At 44.2% G+C, this 19,171-nt stretch overlaps 1 protein-coding gene across 1 annotated transcript in view; it reads left to right on the top strand.

The window, feature by feature from the left end:
* Positions 1-371: 371 nt before the first annotated feature.
* The window catches only part of LOC149456781 (aquaporin-11-like), a 30,008-nt gene continuing 11,208 nt past the window's right edge, over positions 372-19,171 (top strand). Inside the window, exon 1 of the mRNA XM_089684508.1 lies at positions 372-2,805. Coding sequence (XP_089540634.1) covers positions 2,214-2,805 — 592 coding nt within the window. The 5' untranslated portion in view covers positions 372-2,213. The remainder of the gene's footprint in view (positions 2,806-19,171) is intronic.

Raw genomic sequence — 19,171 nt, 5'->3', positions numbered from 1 at the left:
CTCCGCCATCCAGTGTGCAGGCTGCACAGGGGGTTTGAGATCCCCAGCCACTAATGATAGTCCCACGTGTGACAACAAGGCTGATCTGAGGTTTCAATATAAACATGTTTTGTGTGATCACCAGTAAACCTGGTAGTATGCATCTAAATAAAAAAAAAAAGGCCAGGCAATGAAAAGGTTAAATAATCCGCTTTAAGATCGCACTATCCATGGGCAGTGTGCAGTGCAAACACAGGAGTCACACACTGACCCCCCCCCCCCCTCAATACTTCTATATACTTTGCCCAATATGGCCCCGCCCACTGATCATGTGACTATGAGAACACCCCCCCTCCCTCTTGCCTTGTCACACATTTCTTGCAGTGAATGGGACTGTGCAGCTGGTAGTCTCAGAGTTACTACTGGGGAGGACTGCAGGAGGAGAGCATGGAGCTGCTGGGAGCACAGGAGGGGTGCTTGTGTCCGGTATAGGAGGAGGAGGACAGGCATTGTACCCAGAAGAGGAGGAGGACTCCCTCTGTTCCCAGCACTACCGAAAACTTTACCCCTGCACTGGGCACAAGAGGAGATGTAGTCAAAGCTGCAGCCAAGAGAAGTATTCTACAGAAACTGTTCTCATCTACCCAGCAGAAGATCAGAGATATTGCAGACTGTGCCACTGTACCCATCAGACGATCAGAGATACTGCAGACTCTACACATCAGACGATCAGAGATAGTACAGACTGTGCCCATCAGATGATCAGAGATAGTACAGACTGTGCCCATCAGACGATCAGAGATACTACAGACTGTGCCCATCAGAGATACTACAGACTGCGCCCATCAGAAGATCAGAGATAGTACAGACTGCGCCCATCAGAAGATCAGAGATAGTACAGACTGTGCCCATCAGAAGATCAGAGATAGTACAGACTGTGCCCATCAGAAGATCAGAGATACTACAGACTGTACCCATCAGAAGATCAGAGATACTACAGACTGTGCCCATCAGAAGATCAGAGATACTACAGACTGTGCCCATCAGAAGATCAGAGATACTACAGACTGTACCCATCAGATGATCAGAGATACTACAGACTGTACCCATCAGAAAATCAGGGATATTACAGACTGTACCCATCAGAAAATCAGGGATATTACAGACTGTACACATCAGAAAATCAGGGATATTACAGACTGCCCATCAGAAGATCAGGGATATTACAGACTGCTTATCAGAAGATCAGGGATATCACAGACTGTGCCCATCAGATCAGAGATATTACAGACTGTGTCCATCAGAAGATCAGAGATATTAGAGACTGTGCCCATCAGAAGATCAGAAACATTATAAACTGTGACCATCAGAAGATTAAAGATATTCTCTACCCACCAGAAGATCATAGATATTGCAGACTGTGCCAATCAGAAGATCAGAGATATTACAGACGGTGCCCCTACAACCATCGGAAGAGCAGAGATAAACAGACTTTGCCCATGTTACCCCTGTACCCGTCAGAAGATCAGATGTATTGCAGACTGTGCCCATCAGAAGAGCAGAGATAAAACAGACTGTACCAATTGGAAGATCAGAGATATTACAAACTGTGCCCCTGTATCCATCAGAAGATCAGATATATTACAGACTGTGCCCATCAGAAGATCAGAGATACTAGAGACTGTACCAATCAGAAGATCAGAGATACTTGAGACTGTACCCATCAGAAGATCAAAGATATTACAGACTGGGCCCATCAGAAGATCAGAGATACTACAGACTGGGCCCATCAGAAGATCAGAGATACTACAGACTGGGCCCATCAGAAGATCAGAGATACTAGAGATTGTACCCATCAGAAGATCAGAGATACTACAGACTGTACCCATCAGAAGATCAGAGATACTACAGACTGTGCCCATCAGAAGATCAGATTTATTACAGACTGGGCCCATCAGAAGATCAGAGATACTAGAGACTGTGCCCATCAGAAGATCAGAGATATTACAGACTGTGCCCATCAGAAGATCAGAGATATTACAGACTGTGCCCATCAGAAGATCAGAGATACTACAGACTGTACCCATCAGAAGATCAGAGATACTACAGACTGTGCCCATCAGAAGATCAGAGATATTACAGACTGTAACCCATCAGAAGATCAGAGATATTACAGACTGGGCCCATCAGAAGATCAGAGATACTACAGACTGGGCCCCTGTACCCAGTAGATAATGGGCACCATTGAGTTCTTTCTGGGCTATGTGGCAGTGTTGGGTTGCACCGTGCTGCTATGTGAGTTGCTCCGATGGATATTCCGAAGGACAGTACCCGCTGGTCTGGGACGAGATCTGGCAATGGAAGTGGTGTCCACTCTGCAACTATGTTGCTGCACCAGGGAGAATATACTTCTGGGCACTAAGGCTACTTTGCAGCTCTGGCAATCCTTGACACTCACCTACCTATTGACTGTGCTACACTGCGTCACCTGCCAGAAAGCCACCTGTAACCCTTGTGGCAGTTTGGACCAATGGCTGCGGGGACTGGTGCAGAGTTCACACACCCTTCTCCACGTGTTGGCACAGTTTGCGGGCGCTGGACTGTCCCGGGTTCTGATGCCTCATCTCTGGTCGCTAGGACTGTCACCACTACATGAGCTGGGCAAGGACTGTGAGAGCTTTCTGAATATAACCCCCCTGTCTGGGGTTTTGGTGGAGATGACCTGTTCCCTGAGCCTATTCCTTGTTCTACATCTGTTTCCCCGGGTCAGTGCCCCTCTCCATCCACACGTTGTGGCTACCACCATCACTGCTATCGTCTATGCAGGTAAGAAATTACATCTGTGAAAATGTCCTTCTTGTCCTCATGGTCTGTAGACCTAGCTGAGCAGAGGGCAATGGGCAGTAAAACGTGTTTACTGGTAACTGTTTAACATTCCATAAAACTTGTAATTCTGGTCAGCCAGTCTTGTGATTTCCGCATCCAATAGGAAATCACGAGACTGCTGTAACTCTGCTTCATTGGATGATGGGTGATCACATTCTTAAATCCTTTCTGGAAGCTACCCAAAAACTTTCTCCAGCCCCCAGTGCCTAAAAACCTGTTAGACTAGCAGAATGCAGTACAGACATATTGGTTGACGGAGTAATTGGCACTGCCAGGGGTGGACTGACAACTCATGGGGCAATAAGGGATCATGGGGCCCTTGTGTCCTCACCCACACTCAAACCACACCCAAAAAAGCCTATGAAAGGTACCTGGGGCATCTTATGGGGCCCCCTACTGACCCTGGGCCCTCGGGCAGCGCCCGAGTTCCCCAATGGGCAGTCCGCCCCTGAGCACTGCTCAACCACAGCCTAACCAGTGGCTGGAAGAAACCATGGCCAGGCTTCAATGACGATCAAGCTGGCCACTCAGTAACATCCAAATATAAAAGTCTTTATTGTCTACATGGTCAAAAGCAATACATGGGTGCCAACGCGTTTCGTCTGTCAGGCCTTAGTCATAGCAAGGACAATGCTATGACAAAGGCCCGGCAGTTGAAATGCATTAGCGTCCATGTACTGCTTTTGACCATGCAGCCAATAAAATGTTTTATATTTGGAGGTCACCGAGTGGCCAGCTTGATCGTACCTTTAGACATATGGGTTCCAGAACTGCATTCCCCCGTGTTCCCGCTGATCACATCACAAAATTTAATTGCTGATTGTTCAGGTTGGTGTCAAAGCCACGGATCTACAATCCGAAAGAGATTGCACCAATTCAACCTGCACGAGAGGTACGTTAAGAAAAGACATTTTCTTTTAAACAATAGGCTCAAGATTACAGCTTGCCCTGGAACATTTAGGCAAGCACATTCATTTTTTCTCACATCCAAAGCTCTTTTTCTCAAAAAATAGGTGCAGGAACTCCCCCCTTCTGAGTCACTTCTTGTCTCCACCCCCCACCTACCTTCACTTTTCTGGAACAGTGTGCAAAATCAAAGATAGAGTCGTTCGGTCGCAAAAACAATAGACAGATTTGCTGCAAACCAAAGACAGTATTTCAGGAGAAGAATCTCATACCAACTGTGAAGCATGATGATGGATATGTTATGATTTGAGGTTGCTTTGCTGCTTCAGGGTTATTGCAGTCATAGAAACAGAAACGTGACAGAAGAAAACAAAAAGAAACAAGTGGTCTATTGAGTCTACCCAATTTTTTTTTTTTTGGGGGGGAGGGGGTGTTTTTGTTTACCTTTTTGTCTGACTATAGATCTATACTTGTCCCAATCATATTTGAAGCTATTTACTGTTGACTGGCTCACTACCTCTGCTGGAAGTTTATTCCAAGCATCAACTACTATCAGTAAAATAATCCTTTCTGGGATTCGTTTTGGACTTTCCTCCAGTTAGTTTAGGCCGGGTCATGTCCCGTGTTCTTGATTTTGGTTACATGACCTCAAACTAACTGGAGGAAAGTTCAAAACTAATCCCAGAAAGGATTATTTTACAGAAAGAGTAGATGATGCGTCATCAAGCCAGCCACACAATCTTTATCACATCCAGGGCTTTCTTTCTCAAAATATAGGTGCAGAAACTCCCCCGTTCTGAGTCACTTCTTGTCCCCAACCCCCACCTACCTTCACGTTTTTCCACCCCCTGCCCACCTCCCAGTACCACTCCTTTCAGAGGAAACAGAGACAAGTATCATTTTGTGGTGCTAAATAATTTGTATGGAATTTGGTAATGATAACAAGAAAAGCCAAAAAATAGACCCCCCCATAGCCAGAAGCATTGGACCCCCCCCGCAACAAAAGATTCCTCCAGCAACAATGGACCCACAAAACAAAATACCACCCAAGTAACAATAGACCCCCAGCTGCTACAACAGATCTCCGGACAGCCAGCATCAATAGACTCTCCAGCAGCCAGTAACAATAGACAATAGACTCCTCCCTTCCAGCAACAATAGACCCCCAGCTGCTACAACAGATCCCCCGATAGCCAGCATCAATAGACTCTCCAGCAGCCGGTAACAATAGACACTATACCCCTCCCTTCCAGCAACAATTGACCCCATCAACAATAGATCCCGCATCAGCAACAATAGACAATATACCCCTCCCTTCCAGCAACAATTGACCCCATCAACAATAGCTACCTCACCAGCGACAATATACCCCTCCCTTCCAGCAACAATTGACCCCATCAACAATAGATCCCTCATCAGCAACAATAGACTATATACCCCTCCCTTCCAGCAACAATCGACCCCCATCAACAATAGATCCTTCACCAGAAACAATAGACAATATACCCCTCCCTTCATGCAACAACTGACCCCCATCAACAATAGATCCCTTGCCAGCAACAATAGACAATATACCCCTCCCTTCCAGCAACAAATGACCACCATCAACAATAGATTCTTCACCAGCAACAATAGACAATATACCCCTCCCTTTCAGCAACAACTGACCCCCATCAACAATAGATCCCACACCGGCAACAATAGACATTATACCCCTCCCTTCCAGCAACAAATGACCCCCATCAACAATAGATCTCTCACCGGCAACAATAGACAATATATCCCTCCCTTCCAGCAACAAACAACTCAATCAATAATAGATCCCTCACCAGCAGCAATAGATCTCCCCAGCAACAATAGACCACCACACAAAAATATACCCCCCTTCAGTGTCAACAGATCCTCCAGCCAACCCAGTATCCCTTGCCATTACATACTTTCATTTCTGAAGGTTCCGGAACTGCGTTCCCCCAGCGTTCCCGCTGACAAAAAGCCCTGATCACATCTAATGCCCCGTACACATAATCAGAAAATGACAAAAATCGCTTTCGGAGGGATCTACGATAATCTGATCATTAGTACACAGCTTTCAACAGCCGATCATGACAGTTCCTGCAACAATATCCGAAGGAACAAGCTCAAAAATATTTCTTGTACGATACGATAACAATGTGAACGATTTTTGTTTAATCAGTACAGTATTCGTCTGAAAAAAATACAATACGATACAATACAATACAATATGATACGATACACTACAATATGATACGATACGATACGATACAATACAATATGATACGATACACTACAATATGATATGATACGATACGATACGATACAATACAATACAATATGATACAATACGATACAATACGATACAATACAATACAATACGATACAATACAATACAATACGATACGATACGATACAATATGATACAATACGATACGATACAATACAATACGATACAATACGATACGATACAATACAATATGATACAATACAATACGATACAATACAATACGATACAATACGATACAATACAATACGATACAATACAATACAATAGGATACAATACGATACAATACAATATGATACAATACAATACAATACGATACAATACAATATGATACAATACAATACAATACAATATGATACAATACAAAATGATACAATACAATACGATACAATACGATACGATACGATACAATACAATAGGATACAATACGATACAATACGATACAATACAATATGATACAATACAATACAATATGATACAATACAATACAATAGGATACAATATGATACAACACAATACAATACAATACAATATGATACAATACAAAATGATACAATACAATACGATACAATACGATACGATACGATACAATACAATAGGATACAATACAATATGATACAATACAATACGATACAATACAATACGATACAATACAATACGATATGATACGATACAATACAATATGATACATTGCATCAACTCCTAGATTATAAGCTCAAAAGAGCAGGGCCTTTGAACCCCTCGTGTATCACATTGTATTGTTATTGTTCTGTCGCATGTTCTGTCTCCCTTGTAATGTACAGCGCTGAGCAAACTGTTGGCGCTATATAAATACTGTATAATAATAATAATAATCCCAAAGTTGTATTCTGTCGTATGAAAATTTTCGTAACTTTAGTAACCACTTCATTTTGGATGACCGCTGCTTCGTTTTCGGTTCCTCCCATTCTCCAGCTCTGGGCTGGGAGAACACAGATTGCCAGTGAAGGGTTGACATCGCTCCTTCATACACTGGCAGTCTGTGTGCTGAGATGTTCAGTGGAGAACATGTTCTCTACTGATCATCTCTGTTTCCTAAACCACTAATGATCGGAGATCAGCAACGATCCTCAGGATCGCCACTGATCTCTGTTTCACAAAAGGACACCTAAATAAGAATCTGAGGCCATCTGTCCAAAAGTTGAAGTTGGTCTTTTAACACATTATTGATCATAAGAACGCTAGCAAGACCATCAAGGAATGGCTCAACAAGAAGAATTGGAGGGTTCTGGACTGCTCTAGTCAAAGACCTAACTTTGAAACGTTGTTGAAGGATTTTGAAATGAGCAGCTCATGCAAGATTACCCCCCCCCCCACACACACACACACACACACCTTGGGAATAGAAGGAACTTTCCATGGAGAAATGGTCAAAAATGTTGATGTCTCGAGACTGGTGGCCATTTATACAAAATGCCTACAAGAAGTCATGTCTGCTTGAGAGGACAAGCTTCTGATGCCGAGGGTGAACTTACTATTCTCACATTGCTCTATTACATCTACTGAACAAAATGATTGAAACAACAATTTTTCTGGTGTTCTTATTCAAATATATCCCTAGATTGTAAGCTCCAAGGATCAGAGCCCTCCTATGCCTCTTGTATTGAACTGTATTGTCTCCTGTTATATTGTATAGCGCTGAGCAAACTGTTGGCGCTATATAAATCCTGTATAATAATATTATTTATTTATTTCAGGTACTTGTATAGCGCTGTCAATTTATGCAGCGCTTTACATATATATTGTACATTCACATCAGTCCCTAACCCTCAAGGGGCGTACAATCTAAGGTCCCTAACTCACATTCATACATACACATACTAGGGCCAATTTAGACAGGATCCAATTCACCTACCAGCATGTCTTTGGAGTGTGGGAGGAAACCCACGCAGGCACAGGGAGAACATGCAAACTCCAGGCAGGTGGTGCCATGGTTGGGATTTGAACCAACGGCCCTAGTACTGCCAGGTGGAAGTGCTAACCATTTAGCCACTGTGCTGCCCATGTAATAATATATCCCCTTTTATCTGTAGGCAATGTTTGAAAGAAGATCTAATGTGTGCCTGTTCAGATATATTGGAAAAGTCAATGAGTTCCATGGAGTGAACTTACTTCTTCTCATGACTATGGCAGATAAACAGGTCTGACCTGTACTGGCTTGGCACACATTTATCTGGGAAAACAACTCCAAAAATAACAGGACTTTGTTATCTAAGGGCAAACCTGCAGGGCCAGCCATGTTCAAAAGACTTTGTTTGTTGATAAATACACCCCCCTCCCCCTTTTTCTAAGTATCTGGTTGTTTCAAGTGGGGTTCTCTCTGTGCTTTTCAGGAGTGTCATCCATTCATCAACTAAGAGGCTGGTTTTTCTACAGCAAATGTGTAATATTTATTTCAGATACTTATATAGCGTCGTCAATTTATGCAGCGCTTTACATATATATTGTACATTCACATCAGTCCCTAACCCTCAAGGGGCGTACAATCTAATCTATACTACTCACATGGAAGAAAAATATATTTGAAATATATTTTAAAAATATTCTTCCCAAATATATATATATATATATCAGCACAGTGGCCAAATGGTTAGCACTTCCGCCTGGCAGTACTCGGGTCGTTTGTTTGAATCCCAATCACAGCACCACCTGCCTGGAGTTTGCATGTTGTGCCTGTGTGGGTTTCCCCCAGGTACTCCAGTTTCCTCCTACACTCCAAAGACATGCTGGTAGGCTAATTGGCTCCTGTCTAAAAACTGTCCCTAGTATGTGTATGTATGAATGTGAGTTAGGGACCTTAGATTGTACGCCCCTTGAGGGTTAGGGACTGATGGGAATGTACAATATTATTATTATTATACAGTATTTATAAAGCGCCAATAGTTCGCTCAGCACTGTACATTACAAAGGGGGACAGAACATGTGACAGAACAATACCAATACAATGCAAAACATGAGGGGATCGAGGGCCCTGCTCCTCGGAGCTTACAATCTAGGAGGGAGGGGATAGTGGTACAGGAGGAGATAGCTGTGGGGGATGGAGTGGTAGGAAGAGTGGAGGAGGTCAGCAAGTTAGCAGGGGGTGAGGTAGGCTTCCCTGAAGAGATGGGTTTTCAGGGTGCGCCTAAAGGAGAGGAGAGTAGGTGATAATCTGATGGGTTGGGGCAGGGAGTTCCAGAGGATGGGTGACACCCTGGAGAAGTCCTGGAGGCGGGCATGGGAGGAGGAGACCAGGGAACTAGAGAGAAGGAGGTCTTGTGAGGAGCGGAGTGTGCGTGTTGGGCGGTACTTGGATATTAGGTCAGTGATGTAGTTCGGGGCAGTATGGTGGACAGCTTTGTACGTCAGTGTTAGGATTTTGAATTTGATCCGTTGCGCAATCGGAAGCCAGTGGAGGGATTGGCAGAGGGGGCTGGCAGAGACGGAGCGGTTGGATTAGTTACAATATATATATGTAAAGCGTTACATAAATTGATGGTGCTATACAAGTACCTGAAATAAATAAATATATTGTAAAGCGCTGAGCAAACTGTTGGCGCTATATAAATCCTGTATAATAATATCTATCTATCTTGCATGTTGAAATGCATTTTTGATACAAAATATATGAAAGATGTTTTTAAAAATAAATTTCAAATATACTGTATGTCTTTAAAAATACAAATCTACATTTTTGGAATGGATTTACAAATATATGTAAAAATCTATGTTAAAATGACTTTTTGATATGTGAAAAAAAATTTGAAAAATATATTAACCACCTCCCGCCCGCTCTATAGTACAATGACGGGCGCAAGGTGGTTCTCTCGTTCTGATAGGACGTCCTCCCATTCTCACTGCGCATGCGCGGCTCAGGGAGCGCGCAGCGATCGCCGGTGCGCTGTGTCCCTCGGGCACGGCAGATCACGGAAAGAGCCGAAGATGTCGGCTCGGTCATGTGATCAGCTGTGTCCAATCACAGCTGATCACATGTAAACACGAAATGCCGGTTATCGGCATTTCTCTCCTCTCGAGCTGTCACGCTGACAGAGAGGAGAGCCGGTAATCGGCTTTCCGCGGAGGGGACATGTACACTGATCATCAGGGCACTGATGATCAGTGTGCCCTGATGATCAGTGTGGCCCCAGAAGTACCACCTGTCAGTGCTCATCAGTGCCAGCAGTCAGTGCTCATCAGTGCCATGTGCCAGTGCCCATCAGTGCCACATCAATGCCACATACCAGTGCACATCAATGCCACATATCAGTGCCCATTTGAGCTGCCTTTCAATGTCACCCATCAGTGCCAATCAGTGCCACCTATCAATGCCAATCAGTGCCACCTATCAGTGCCAGTCAGTGTCGCCTATCAGTGCCAGTCAGTGCCGCCTATCAGTGCCAGTCAGTGCCGCCTATCAGTGCCAGCCAGTGCCACCTAACAGTGCCAGTCAGTGCTACCTATCAGTGCCATATATCAGTGTCCTGTATCAGTGTCATGTATCAGTGCTGCCTTTCAGTGCCCATCAGTGATGCCTGTCAATGCCCATCAGTGCAGCCTACCAGTGCCTCCTTATCAGTGCCCATCAGTGCCACCTATCAGTGTCCATCAGTGCAGCCTATCAGTGCCCATCACTGCAGCCTCATTAGCGCACATCAGTGAAGGAGAAAAATCACTTATTTACAAAATTGTATAACAAAACTAAGAAAAAACATTTTCAGTGGTTTTTGGTTTAGGAAAAATTAAAAATCCCAGAGATGATTAAATACCACCAAAAGAAAGCTCTATCTGTCTCACAAAAATATAAAAATTTCATATGGGTACAATGTTGCATGACCGCGCAATTGTCATTCAAAGTGTGACAGCGCTGAAAGCTGGAAATTGGCCGGGGCAGGAAGGGGGTATAAGTGCCCTGTAGGCTAGTGGTTAAAAACAATATATATTTTTAAAAAATATATACTTCAGAATTTTTTTTAACATATAAAAAGTCATTTTAACATAGATTTTTACATACAGTATATTTGTAAATGCATTCCAAAAATGTAAATTTGTATTTTTAAACACATACAGTATATTTGAAATGTATGTTTAAAAACATCTTTCATATATTTTGTAATAAAAACGCATTTCAACATGCAGTATATATATATATATTGAAATATATTGAATATGACCAAAATTGTAGCATTTCAAATATGTTTTTCTTCCATATGGGTAGGGCCAATTTAGACAGGAGCCAATTCACCTACCAGCATGTCTTTGGAACAATATGATACGCTGAGGAGCACAGAATGTAGTCCAGAAGGGTGACCAGCAAGTGACTCGTTTCACACCTAAGCCTTATTCGGTGCCTTTTTCAGAAACGCACTACAGTCCCCTTTAACATGATTTGCTATGGGTGAAGTTCACATCTCCGCATATTTTCAACCAGTGTGATTTTTTTGGAAAGGGTTAGAGACTTTTCTAAATGCAAAACAGTGCATTTTAGTTCAATAGACTTCAATAGAGATGCTGTAGAAACGCATGACATGCATTTTTGGTGCGTTTTTAATCTGCCCAGCAACAAGTTGGCCAAGTGGACAGGGGAGAGATCTGTGTTGTTTACATACAGGTCTCTCCCCTGTCAGCTCCGCCGCCGATCACTGAGTCCCGGCCGAGAATTGGCAGCCGGAACCCGGTGATTGACATGCCGAGGAGCCAATAGCGGCACGAGTAGGGAGCGCGTGTGCCCCCTACCCAGAAATGCAAAATCACACATATATATATATGTAGAGTGATAGCAGTGATATCTACTACACTATGTGGTACATTCCCAGTTTTTATTATCATCTGCAGCATGTCCCAAGTCTCTTTTTATCTTCTACATCATGCCTCCAGGCTCTCATTATCTTCTGCACAAGCCCCCAGTCCCCCATTGTCTTCTACAGCATGTCCCCAGTCTCCTACTGTCTTCTGCAGCATGTCCCCAGTCTCCTACTGTCTTCTGCTGCATGTCCCCAGTCTCCTACTGTCTTCTGCTGCATGTCCCCAGTCTCCTACTGTCTTCTGCTGCATGTCCCCAGTCTCCTACTGTCTTCTGCTGCATGTCCCCAGTCTCCTACTGTCTTCTGCTGCATGTCCCCAGTCTCCTACTGTCTTCTGCAGCATGTCCCCAGTCTCCTACTGTCTTCTGCTGCATGTCCCCAGTCTCCTACTGTCTTCTGCTGCATGTCCCCAGTCTCCTACTGTCTTCTGCAGCATGTCCCCAGTCTCCTATTGTCTGTCTTCTATATCATGTCTCCAGTCTCTCATAGTCTTCTTTAGCATGTTCCCAGTCTCCTACTGTCCTCTGCAACATTCCCCCAGTCTCTTATTGTCTTCTACATCATGTCTCCAGTCTCTCATGGTCTTCAGCAGCATGACCCCAGTCTCTCTGTCTTCTACATCATGTCTCTAGTCTCTAAATCTCTTCTGCAGAATGTCCTTAGTCTCTTATTGTCTTTTGCAGCATGTCCCCAGTCTCTCATTGTCTTCTACAGCATGCCTCCAGTCTCTTGTCTTCTGTAGCATTTCCCCAGTCTCCCATTTTCTGCAGAATGTCCTCAGTCTCTCGATGTCTTCTGCAGCATGGCTTCAGTCTCTTATTGTCTTCTACAGTATGACCCCAGTATCTCATTTTCTGCAGACTGTCCTCAGTCTCTCGATGTCTTCTGCAGCATGGCCTCAGTCTCTTATTGTCTTCTACAGCATGTCCCCAGTCTCTCGTTTTCTGCAGAATGTCCTCTGTCTCTCGATGTCTTCTGCAGCATGGCCTCAGTCTCTTATTGTCTTCTACAGTATGTCCCCAGTCTCTCATTTTCTGCAGACTGTCCTCTGTCTCTTGATGTCTTCTGCAGCATGGCCTCAGTCTCTTATTGTCTTCTACAGCATGTCCCCAGTCTCTCGTTTTCTGCAGACTGTCCTCTGTCTCTTGATGTCTTCTGCAGCATGGCCTCAGTCTCTTATTGTCTTCTACAGTATGTCCCCAGTCTCTCATTTTCTGCAGAATGTCCTCAGTCTCTCGATGTCTTCTGCAGCATGGCCTCAGTCTCTTATTGTCTTCTACAGCATGTCCCCAGTCTCTCGTTTTCTGCAGAATGTCCTCAGTCTCTCGATGTCTTCTGCAGCATGGCCTCAGTCTCTTATTGTCTTCTACAGCATGTCCCCAATCTCTCGTTTTCTGCAGAATGTCCTCAGTCTCTCGATGTCTTCTGCAGCATGGCCTTAGTCTCTGACGATCATTCCCTTTATTACGTGTCTACAGTCTCTGACAGTCCTCTCTAGCATTACATATATTGAGCATTATGTCTGCCACTTTTAATTATATCAGGTGCCGCAACACTTTTGTTTGAAGATTTCTGCTTTGACGTTGAAGAATGCCTTGCGATTGTTTTCATGCCTCTTTCATTCACTGGAGGACACAGCTTTGCTTCAGATCATCACCTGTTGGGAACAGTGCCACCTGTATCAGTAGTTTATGATCTAAAGCAGAGCTACAGTATGTCTTCCAATGAAAGGATTTTACAGTGAGTACAAACAAATCCTTTAAGTGCCTCTGTTTTATGGATGTTGAAGATTAATTTAGTCACAATGCCTATTGCTACAGAGGTGAGTAAGCTGTTTTAAAAGGTTTTTCACTAAATACTTTTGCATAGTCAGGGCACCGGTGCATATTTTTTTGTCACAGTAGACCTTGCGTGAAAATGCCAAATTCAATTTTTTTCGCAGCTCCTACCTCCTGAATTATACCATGCTTTTGCGTGATACATGGTAATTCATTCTTAATGGCACCTCAATATGAATGCATTGCACCACAATGCACGGTGATGAATTACTTTGTGTTGCAAAAAATAGTACATGCACCCTTTTCGTTGCTATTCAGGTGAATGGGCTGCCATAGTGCCACGAGTTAATGTGTGGCATATCATGTGTCAATGTGAACCCAGCCTAGTGGCAGTCAGTTTTCTGCTGTGCAGTGCATAGTGTGGCTTGTATGGAGTTACAGTATTTCAGCTGACAATGTGACACAGGGGTCACAGATTTGCACTTTGCACCTTCACCCCCTGCTTTTATTTGCTGTTTCAGACACATGCTCAGCGCTCAGCAAAGTAAATGAATTGTCGGAAAGAATTCCCAGATTTTGCTGACACGCAGAATTTGGAACTGTATTACTGCATGCTTGGCATACTGCAGGTCTTTGCATTTAGCACAATAAAAAGAATGCACTCGCTAGAAATAAATCTCATTCAACTCAAGAAATAAGTGCTCTCTATGTTTGCTTCCCCCTGGGACCTCTCCACTAACACCATAGGAAGAGATACACTATATTGCCAGAAGTATTGGGCCCGCCCTACAAATCATGTGATTCAGGTGTTCCAATCCCCTCCATGGCCACAGGTGTATACAATCAAGCCCCTAGGCATGCAGACTGCTTCTACAAACATTTGTGAAAGAATGGGTCGCTCTCAGGAGCTCAGTGACACCAAGCGTGGTCCCGTGATAGGTTGTCACCTGTGCAATAAGTCCATCCGTGACATTTCCTGGCTACTAAATATTCCACGCTCAACTGTTAGTGGGATTATAACAAAGTGGAAGCAACTGGGAACAACAGCAACTCAGCCACCAAGTGGTAGGCCACGTCACATGACAGAGCGGGGTCAGCGCATGCTGAATTGCACAGTGCGCAGAAGTCACCAACTGTCTGCAGAGTCAATAGCTAAAGATCTCCAAACTTGGTGTGGCCTTCAGATGAGCCCAACAACAGTGTGTAGAGAGCTTCATGGAATGGGTTTCCATGGCCGAGCAGCTGCATCCAAGCCTTACACCACCAAGTACAATGCAAAGCGTCGGATGCAGTGGTGTAAAGCACGCCGCCACTGGACTCTAGAGCAGTGGAGACGTGTTCTCTGGACTGACCAATCACACTTCTCTGTCTGGTAATCCGATGGGCATGTCTGGGTTTGGCAGTTGCCAGGAGAACGGTACTTGCCTAACTGCATTGTGCCAAGTGTAAAGTTTGGTGGAGGGGGGATTATGGTGTGGGGTTGTTTTTCAAGGGTTGGGCTTGGCCCCCTAGTTCCAGTGGAGGTGTCAGCATACCAAGACATTTTGGACAATTTCACGCTCCCAACTTTGTGGGAAGAGTTTGTTGATGGCCCCTTCCTGTACCTTACCACCAGTGCACAAAGCAAGGTCCATAAAGACATGGATGAGTAAGTTTGGGGTGGAGGAACTTGACTGGCCTGCACAGAGTCCTGACCTCAACCCCATAGAACACCTTTGGGATGATTTAGAGCGGAGACTGCGAGCCAGACCTCCTCCCCCGACATCAGTGCCTGACCTCAAAAATGTGCTTCTGGAAGAATGGTCCAACCTTCCCATAGACACCCTCCTAAACCTTGTGGACGGCCTTCCCAGAAGAGTTGAAGCTGTTATATCTGCAAAGGGCGGGGCCAACTCAATATTGAACCCTATGGACTAAGACTGGGGGGCCATTAGAGTTCATGTGCGTGGAAAGGCCGGCCAGGCAATACTTTAATCAATATAGTGTGTGTGCTGTGCCAGCTTAACACTGCGGCGCAGCATCCGGTCACTGCATTTACATACAGCCTGCAGCAACTGCTTGCTTTTACCTCTACAGGACACGGTTGGGAGACGGGCTGCTCATCCTGTAAAATACAGAGCTGCCCTATGTCTTCTCACAGCTCCCTCTAATGGCTGCCAGGAGCAACTACTGCAAGGTGTAGGAAAAGCGAGATTGCTGACATCACCGATGTCAGCAGTGGGCTGTCTTATAATTTCAGCAGTATCAATGCAACAGTGGAGTGGACAGGGCAAAGGTTCTGAGCCACTGCAGCTTGTTTATTTATGTGATTTAGTATACTCCTTTGTCATCCCTTTCTGTTTAGTGCTAGTTCAAGTCATTGATTTTTTTTTTTTTAAATGACAAACATGTTATGCTTACCTGCTCTGTGAAATGTTTTTGCACAGAGCAGCCCTGCTCCTCCTCTTCTGGGGCTGCCTCACCGGTGCTCCTCCCCCCTTCCCCCCCCCACTGACCATAACAAGTCACTTGCTATGGGGGCACTCATGTGGGTTTGTTTCTGAGCTGGCTCTGTGGGTCCATAAAACACGCAGAGCGGGAGAATGCATTAAGGTAATAAAACGTTCTGCCTTTAGAACCACTTTCAGTTCTAGCTAGACCGTCCTGTTTCTTCTATGTTCCCTCAGACAGTGTTAGTACTTGGCAGAGGCAGGGGGCAAGGTAGCCATTGTCTTTGTATACTTCAGAGGACTAGAAAAATATCCTCTGTACTGCCGTTATCCTAAGTAAAATTGCGTTGGATTCAGTTTCTTATTGAAGAGTTAAGCTGCCTGTGGATTGTGCTAAGTAAGCAGGTGACCATATTGTCCAGACAGACCCTGTATAACACTGTATGTCAATGCATAAAGCATTGAGCATAAAGCATAACTTTAAAAACCACTTGCTGTCCATAGGCCGTCATATGACGTCCTCGTGTTTCAGTGGAGATATCTGGAGGATGCTTGCAGCTACAAGCATCATGCAAATATCTTTTTTTTCAGCCGGTGATGCCGTCTGATGTAAAAGCAATCCTAGCAGCCAGGGCCATGTTTAATATTGATTGGACCCTGGGCAAACATTTTCTTGACCCCCCCCCCCCATGAAATTTTGCTCTCCACCTGCTCTGAGACCTACAATAAATAGCAGCTAAATTCAAAATCAGTGCAGATCATGCAGAAATTGCAATTGATTGACGGATGTTACAGCATATCATTATCGCCCACTGACTGGTTGCTAGAGGTTACAGCACACATTATAGCTCATTGATTAGTTGCTAGAGGTTACTGCATATCATTACTGCTCACTGATTGGTTGCTAGATGTTTATGAACATCCTTACCGCTCACTGATTGGCTACTATAGGTTACTGTACATCACTACTGGTCACTGGTTGGTTTCTAGAGGTTACTACACATTATTACTGCTCACTGACTGGTTGTTAGAGGTTACTGCACATCATTACTGCTCACCCATTGATTGCTACAGGTTACTGCACATCCTTACCTCACTGATTGGTTGCTGAAGGTTACAGCACATCATCTCACTGCCTGTGCACCATGGACTGAGAAGCTTAGGGGACTCACCGATAGACCAAAAACTCCTAGGACTCATGGGAAAGTGTAATAATAAAAAAAAATTAAAAAAATATTTAAAGCACCACTTCCCCTCTTGTTTGTGCGCAGAAGCGAGCGCAAACCAGACATGTGAGGTATTGCCACGATCGCTATAGTAAGAGCAATAATTCTAGCACTGGACCTCCTCTGTAACTCTAAACTGGTAACCTGTAAACATTTTCAAAGCGTCACCTAAGGAGATATTTAAGTACAATAGTTTGGCGCTATTCCACAAGTGTGTGCAATTTTAAATCGTGACATGTTTGGTATCTCTTTACTCCGCATAACACCATCTTTTATATTTTACCAAAAAATTGGGTTATATATTGTGTTTTTTGCACTTGAAAAGTCTTCAAAGTGTTACTAAACCCAGGACCCCGCATTCACTATATCTGGTCTCCAAGGACCCTGCATTCACTATATCTGGTCTCCCAGGACCCCGCATTCACTATATCTGGTCTCCAAGGACCCCGCATTCACTATATCTGATCTCCCAGGACCCTGCATTCACTATATCTGATCTCCCAGGACCCCGCATTCACTATATCTGATCCCACAGGACCCCGCATTCACTATATCTGGTCTCCAAGGACCCCGCATTCACTATATCTGATCTCCCAGGACCCTGCATTCACTATATCTAATCTCCCAGGACCCCGCATTCACTATATCTGGTCTCCAAGGACCCCGCATTCACTATATCTGATCTCCCAGGACCCTGCATTCACTATATCTGATCTCCCAGGACCCCGCATTCACTATATCTGATCCCACAGGACCCCACATTCACTATATCTGATCTCCCAGGACCCTGCATTCACTATGACTGATCTCCCAGGACCCTGCATTCACCATGTGTGATCTCCCAGGACCCCGCATTCACTATATCTGGTCTCCCAGGACCCCGCATTCACCATATCTGATCTCCTAGGACCCTGCATTCACCATATCCAATCTCCCAGGACCCTGCATTCACCATATCCAATCTCCCAGGACCCTGCATTCACTATATCCGATCCCCCAGGACCCTGCATTCACTATATCTGGTCTCCCAGGACCCTGCATTCACTATATCCGATCTCCCAGGACCCTGCATTCACTATATCCGATCTCCCACAGTACACACAACATGGAAATGCAATTATTTTAGTAAGTATAAACTGCTAAATACCTTTTCTCATCAGCAGTTACAGCAGTTTTGTGACTTCAGCAGAGTACTGGTTAAAGCTTGAGGATGCAGAACCTCTGCCCTCCCTCTGGACAGTGCTGATTGGCCCTGTGATGATCACATGCACTCTCCCAAGAAAAAAAAAAAAAAAAACCTTTCTAGCAATACACACCAAACTGAGCATGTGCAGAGTGTCTCCACACATATGTCTTATCATGAGATAAGAGGTGGGGCACTGGAAGAAGGGGAGGATCAAAGAAGTCAGGATCAAACAGCGTTTTTACACCATGCAGAGGATTAACCCCTTAGGTTCCACATTGAGTATAACAAGCATGCTTTACTGCATATACAGACTGATTGTACTGTTGGGGGTTCAGGAACACTTTAAAGTTTATTTGTTTCCCAAAAAATTGCGATTGAAAAATACCGTGTGACATAAAATTGCAACGACCGACATTTTATTCTCTAGGGTCTCTGCTAAAAAAACACGTATAGAGTTTGGGGGTTCTGAGTAATTTTCTAGCAAAAAAATGATGATTTTTTTACATGTAGGAGAGAAACACCAGAAGTTGTGAGCTTTCCTGTTGAAATGTAGTTGGTTGAAGTCATTGGTAGTTATAAGGAGAGGTGGCCAGATAGCTGAAGAGTTTCCTCCGCCTTCCTCACGTTACAAAAATAGTTGTTTGGTGATAAAACAAAAATAT

This window comes from Staurois parvus, unplaced genomic scaffold, assembly GCF_062004578.1.
Source record: "Staurois parvus isolate SC_StPar_1 unplaced genomic scaffold, SC_StPar_1.0 ptg000348l, whole genome shotgun sequence".
In the NCBI taxonomy this organism is placed as follows: Eukaryota; Metazoa; Chordata; class Amphibia; order Anura; family Ranidae; genus Staurois; species Staurois parvus.
Note: the sequence above shows the minus strand (reverse complement) of the source record. Positions and strands in the feature narration are given on the sequence as shown.